Raw genomic sequence first — 5,620 nt, forward strand, 5'->3', positions numbered from 1 at the left:
GGTGGGAGGGTGAGAGATGGGGGTGCTCGGAGGCCCTGTGGGGTGGGGGAGGCGGGAGGAAGCAGAGCCTCTCTCCTTGGCGCAGTTCTGAGCCCGCTGAATTCTTTCCACAGTTTCTTTGCATGTTTGAGGAAAATTATCCCGAAACGCTGAAGCGTCTTTTTATCGTTAAAGGTAAGTTGGGAACTACCTGTGATGAAGCCAAATGGGAAGGAGGGGCTGAAAATGTTCCTGGGACAAATTCGGGGGAGAATAAACATAGAATGAGCCAAAGGTCAGGGTGGCGGTCTTGGGACACGTTCCAAAGACTGACCTGTGACTACACAGACGGCTTCATAATTCGCATGGCTTTTAGCATTTACCTCCTTGGAGCCTCCCAGCCTGGTGAGGAAGTTGGAGCATTCCACCCGTACAGATAGGCCAGCTGAACTTCACACAGGCTGCCTACGTGGGCTCCATGGTCCCGGGAGCGTGTGGCCCGATGCTGGAGGCCGTGATGGACATGGTTAGGGATGCAGGGGGTCCTCACGTGGCAATGGTTAGGGATGCTCTGGGGCTCACATGCCCTGGTCTCTATTGTAGCCCCCAAGCTGTTCCCTGTGGCCTACAACCTCGTCAAACCCTTCCTGAGTGAGGACACTCGTAAGAAGATCCAGGTCTTGGGAGGTGAGTAGCCCATTCTCTCTGAACCATGGCTGCGTGGCAGCACCGCCACGGGGAATGGCGTCATAGGGAAGGCCCGAGCCGCCAGGGCCAAGGCTCCCTCTTCTGGTTGGGGCGCAGTGGCACCCCGGAAGCAGACTGGGCCCCAGCAAGGGGCTCCTTCCTCTTTGTTTTCATGAGAACTCTTCCTGTAACACTCTGGGGAAAATCAAAGGTGAATGAAATGGCAGCCCTCATTCTCAGTGAGCTTGCAATAAAGCAGGACAGGGCCCTTTAAGAGAAAGCTGGGACACAAGCCAGAAGAGGCCCTGGACGCGGCCGAGCAGGGGGTCCCAGGAGCAGAGCAGGGGGTCCCAGGAGCAGAGCCAGCCGCGTTGCACAGGCTCCTGCTGTGCGCCCGGCCCTGAACTCAATAGGTGTCAAGGCCACAGAGGGAAGACAGAGTCCCTTAAAGAGCTGGTGGCCTCTCGGGAAAGGGAGACACAAACAGCTGTATCAAGCGTGAGTATGCGTGTGTGCTCAATCGCGTCCGACTCTGTGAGACCCCATGAACCGCAGCCCACCAGGCTCCTCTGTCCATGGTATTCTCCAGGCAAGAATACTGGAGTGGGTTGCCACTTCCTTGTCCAGGGGATCTTCCCAACCCAGGGATCGAACCCACATCTTCTGCGTTTCCGGCATTGGCAGGTGGATTCTTTACCACTGAGCCACCTGGGTAAAACCACAGCAGTGTGTGACGTTACATGTAAAAGGGAAGAGCCCATGGGAATACTGAATGGGGCACTCAGCCTGCCCAGCCTGGGTAGGGGCGATGCCTCCCTCAGCTACGAGCTATAGAGTGAGTCGGGCGGCTGGATAAAGCGAGGCAGCAAGCCGTTGGGCAGAGAGAAGGGCGCTTAGCAAAGACTTTGCACACGGTGGCAAAGGTGGCTGTAGCGTGCACTGCAGGGTGTGGCAAGAGATGATATGGGAAGGGAGCCGGGTGCCAGGAGCTGGATGGCAGAGAACCCAGGGCACTGGCACTGACTCTGGCAGGCTCCTGGGCACTGGAGAGGAGTTCTAATCGGGGGGCAGGGTAGGTGCCAAGATCTGATTCTCTGTTGATTGTGAGGAACAAGATACCATTTTTGCACACCACAGCCAAAGTCCACACGCCTGGAGTTGAAAGGCTGAGCAGGGCTGGGGACGGTAGGGACAGAGAGGAGAGGATGGATTTCAGACTTGGTAGGAGGCGGAACTCAATTGGCTGGAGGTAGGAAGGGAGAAAGATAAATCTAGAATGGCTCCCTGGGGTCTGGCACGAGTGACCGAGCATTGCATTCACTTCCACTGGGGAATAACACAACCAGAAGAAAAAGCTCCAGGTTGAATTTGAGGAGACTGTGAGATGTACAGATGTTGGGGAGGCCTGGGCCTAAAGCTTAGGGACAGACTCCAGTTAGGAGTTCTGGGACTTTTCAGAAAGAGGGTCAACCCTGAAGGAAATCAACCCTGAATATTCACTGGAAAGACTGATGCTGAAGCTCTAGTACTCTGGCCATCTGATCCGAAGAGCTGACTCATTGGAAAAGACCCTGATGCTGGGAAAGATTGAAGTCAAAAGAAGGCAGGGTAAAAGTGATGAGATGGTTAAATAGCATCACTGACTCAATGGACATGAATCTGAGCAAACTCTGGGAGATGGTGGAGGACAGGGAAGCCGGGTGTGCGGCAGTCCACGGGGTTGCAAAGAGTTGGACACGACATAGCGATGGAAGAACAACAAAGACAAAGGCAGATGAGACCTTGAGAAGGAGATGAGACTAGTCGCCCACAGAACAGAGGCTGACGCGTGGGGGATATCCAGGCTCGAGGGCAGGCGGAGAAAGAGGCGCCCGCCAGGGAGAGGGAGAAGTGGTTGGCGGGGAAGCCGGTGGACGTCGGGCCAAGGGAAAGCCAAGAGGGAAGATGCTTGGGAATCAAGGCAGCCAGGGACAAGCAGGGGGCGAGTCTGGCTGGAGCATGACGTGGAGGGGTGGGAGAAAAGCCTAGAAAAGTAGATTGGCTTCATGGGTGGCTTAAGGCCACCTGTGGAGTTGAATTTGCTGCTGCTGCTGCTAAGGCGCGTCAGTTGTGTCCAACTCTATGCGACCCCATAGATGGCAGCCCACCAGGCTCCGCTGTCCCTGGGATTCTCCAGGCAAGAACATTGGAGTGGGTTGCCATTTCCTTCTCCAGTGCAAGAAAGTGAAAAGTGAAAGTCGCTCAGTCATGTCCGACGCTTGGCGACCCCATGGACTGCAGCCTACCAGGCTCCTCCGTCCATGGGATTTTTCCATACAAGTGTACTGGAGTGGGTTACCATTGCCTTCTCCGGAGTTGAACTTGAGGGGGAGGAAAGGGAATTAATTGTGAAGGCTTCTGAATGCTCACCTTCAGGCACCACATTGAACGCAGAGGTTTTGCAAACGTGCTGAGGCCTGGGTGTGGCGCGGAGCAGTCTGGAGGGCACAGGACCTCTGGCTGTTGGTGCTGGCTCTGGCGCAACGAGTGCTGTCCTTATTGCCTCAGTTCCTGTCTGTAAGATGGGAAGAATGCTCCTGGCCGGATTCCAACCCTCCAGCTGAGCTGGGGGAAGAAAAAGTCTGAGCGAAAGGCTCTTGATGAGTTTTGGCTCTTCTGTGGCTGCCGCCCACCACGTGCGTGAGCCCTGCTCTGGTTCCTGGCAGCGGCTGCGGAGGAGGTTCAGTATGTTCCCACCCACACCTGAAACCCTTTCAGCCAAACCTGCCTTGGGCTGGGAAGGCACAGATCTTCAACAGAGAGGAGGCAGAAATTCGCCCCGGGCTGCAGCTTAGCACAGATGGAAGCACCCCGAGACCGGGCACCACAAGACCGGGCACCCCGAGGCCGGGCACAGGGCCCTGGAGTCGCTTAGTCGCAGGTCTTTAGATCCCTGCGGCTGGGAGCCCCCGGACTGTGCTCGTGAGTTTCCAGGCCGCACCGGCCACACAGGATGCTGCAGGTACCCTGTGACTCGGAGCTGCTGCCTGTGTCTGGTGTCTGTAGTCAGCACGGAGAGGTTCCCAGGATCAAGACACTGTCCTCTGGCTGACACTCGTTTAGGAATCTGAAATGGCAGAGAAGTGGATCTCAGCCTTAGTTGCACCTGAGGCCACCTCTCCTACCAGGAAAGGGTTTGATTACTAAAATAAGAGAAAAAAAAAACACCCCAAATCACCGGTTGCCAGACAGCCTAAACAAGAGCAGAAGTGAAAGTGTGCCTGGGGGTAAAGCCAAGGGACCTCGCTTAAGAGGTTAGTCTACAGTGACGCGTTCATTCAGTCATGATTGAGCACAGAGGGTGATGGGGGACGAGACCCCCGGTCGGGCCCTCACGTCGGTCTAACCAGGGCAGAGCGCGTTGACTCAGGCCCTCCTGCCTGACGCACGTGCCGTGCCCTCTGCATGGAATGCCCTTTCCTTTGTTCCTTCCTGCTTGCACTTCAGACGTTTGTATCCCTTTCCTGGGAGTGATGATACACTCTCCTAAGGATAGGGCACTTTACAGTTTAGGACAAACACCTCCTCAAGTGCTTAGTTCACTTCCCTCCCACCATGATCTTGCAAGGCAGCAGGGGGACCTAGGCTCAGAGCAAAGTGGCTTGCCTCAGGTTGACCAGCTGGCCAGAGGCCATGGGGACATGACTCTGCTCTTGTTTCCTGGTACAGCATAGGGCAGTCCTCTGGGTGATGGCCCATCTCGAACCCCCTGAAGAGCTGTGTGCACGTCCTGTGCTCCCAGGGCCCGTGTTCGGTGTGCGGGGGTGGACGGGTTCTGTTCTGCCTCTTGTGTGTAGACTGCCTGGGCTGTGATGAAATCCTGCCTAGTGCTGATCCTTTTTTTTTTTCTCCTTCCTTCCCTCTCCTGCCAGCAAACTGGAAGGAGGTTTTGCTGAAATATATCAGCCCTGACCAGTTGCCTGTGGAGTATGGGGGCACCATGACTGACCCTGATGGAAACCCCAAATGTAAATCCAAGGTATGGGCTTCCCCAGGGGGACTGGAGGTGACCAGGGAATCCCTGGCTCCAGTGCTTGTTCCAGCTCATTCCGTGCCCCACTTCTAGATCAACTACGGGGGTGACATCCCCAGGAAGTATTACGTGCGGGACCAGGTGAAGCAGCAGTATGAGCACAGCGTGCAGATTTCCCGGGGCTCCTCCCACCAAGTGGAGTATGAGATCCTCTTCCCGGGCTGTGTCCTCAGGTAAGGTCCTGGACCCTCCCAGGAGACCGGAGCTTGCCGCCCTAGGTGGCGGTCGGAGGGCTGGGGTGGGAGAAGCCTTGGTGACAGGACCCTAGAGAGGGCACGTGCAGATGGAGTCATGTCTGAGTGGGTGGTTGTCCCCTGCAGGTGGCAGTTCATGTCGGACGGTTCGGACATCGGTTTTGGGATTTTCCTGAAGACTAAGGTGGGGGAGCGGCAGCGGGCCGGGGAGATGAGGGAGGTGCTGCCCAGCCAGAGGTACAACGCCCACCTTGTGCCCGAAGATGGGAGCCTCACCTGCAGCGATCCTGGCATCTGTGAGTCCCTCAAAGCCCCTGCTCTAGCTGTCTGCCTGTGAGGTCCCTCTTTCTCCCTGGATTTCAGCTCACAGATGGTTAGCTCTAGAAGCAGAATGCCATCAGTTCCACCCTCTCTTGCTAGGATGGAGGGGTGAGAGGGCAGGCTCAAGGTGACCCAGCTGGTTAACAGCAGGGTAGGACTCTGACCTGATGCTCCCAGGTAAAGGTGAGTCACAGTGCTGGGTGCTTGCAAGGGTTCAGAACACCTGCTCTCTGGTTCCAGGTCTCCCTGGGCTGTGACTGCCGCTATCAGACGTTTCCGGGGGATGCCCCTTCCCCAGACATCAGAGAGGCAGAACAGGCTGGGCAGGGGCAGGGATCACAGGGGGAGGAGAACCCCGCCCTGACTC

The 5,620-nt window shown here is 56.5% G+C and overlaps 1 protein-coding gene across 1 annotated transcript in view; it reads left to right on the top strand.

Annotated features, from left to right (window-relative positions):
* The window catches only part of LOC104980140 (SEC14-like protein 2), a 20,690-nt gene that overhangs the window by 8,031 nt on the left and 7,039 nt on the right, over positions 1 to 5,620 (top strand). Inside the window, exons 6-10 of the mRNA XM_010828764.1 lie at positions 76 to 174; positions 583 to 666; positions 4,578 to 4,684; positions 4,772 to 4,911; positions 5,059 to 5,228. Of these exons, the coding sequence (XP_010827066.1) occupies positions 76 to 174; positions 583 to 666; positions 4,578 to 4,684; positions 4,772 to 4,911; positions 5,059 to 5,228 (600 nt within the window). The remainder of the gene's footprint in view (positions 1 to 75; positions 175 to 582; positions 667 to 4,577; positions 4,685 to 4,771; positions 4,912 to 5,058; positions 5,229 to 5,620) is intronic.

This window comes from Bison bison, unplaced genomic scaffold (assembly GCF_000754665.1).
Source record: "Bison bison bison isolate TAMUID 2011002044 unplaced genomic scaffold, Bison_UMD1.0 scf7180017864495, whole genome shotgun sequence".
Classification (NCBI taxonomy): domain Eukaryota; kingdom Metazoa; phylum Chordata; class Mammalia; order Artiodactyla; family Bovidae; genus Bison; species Bison bison.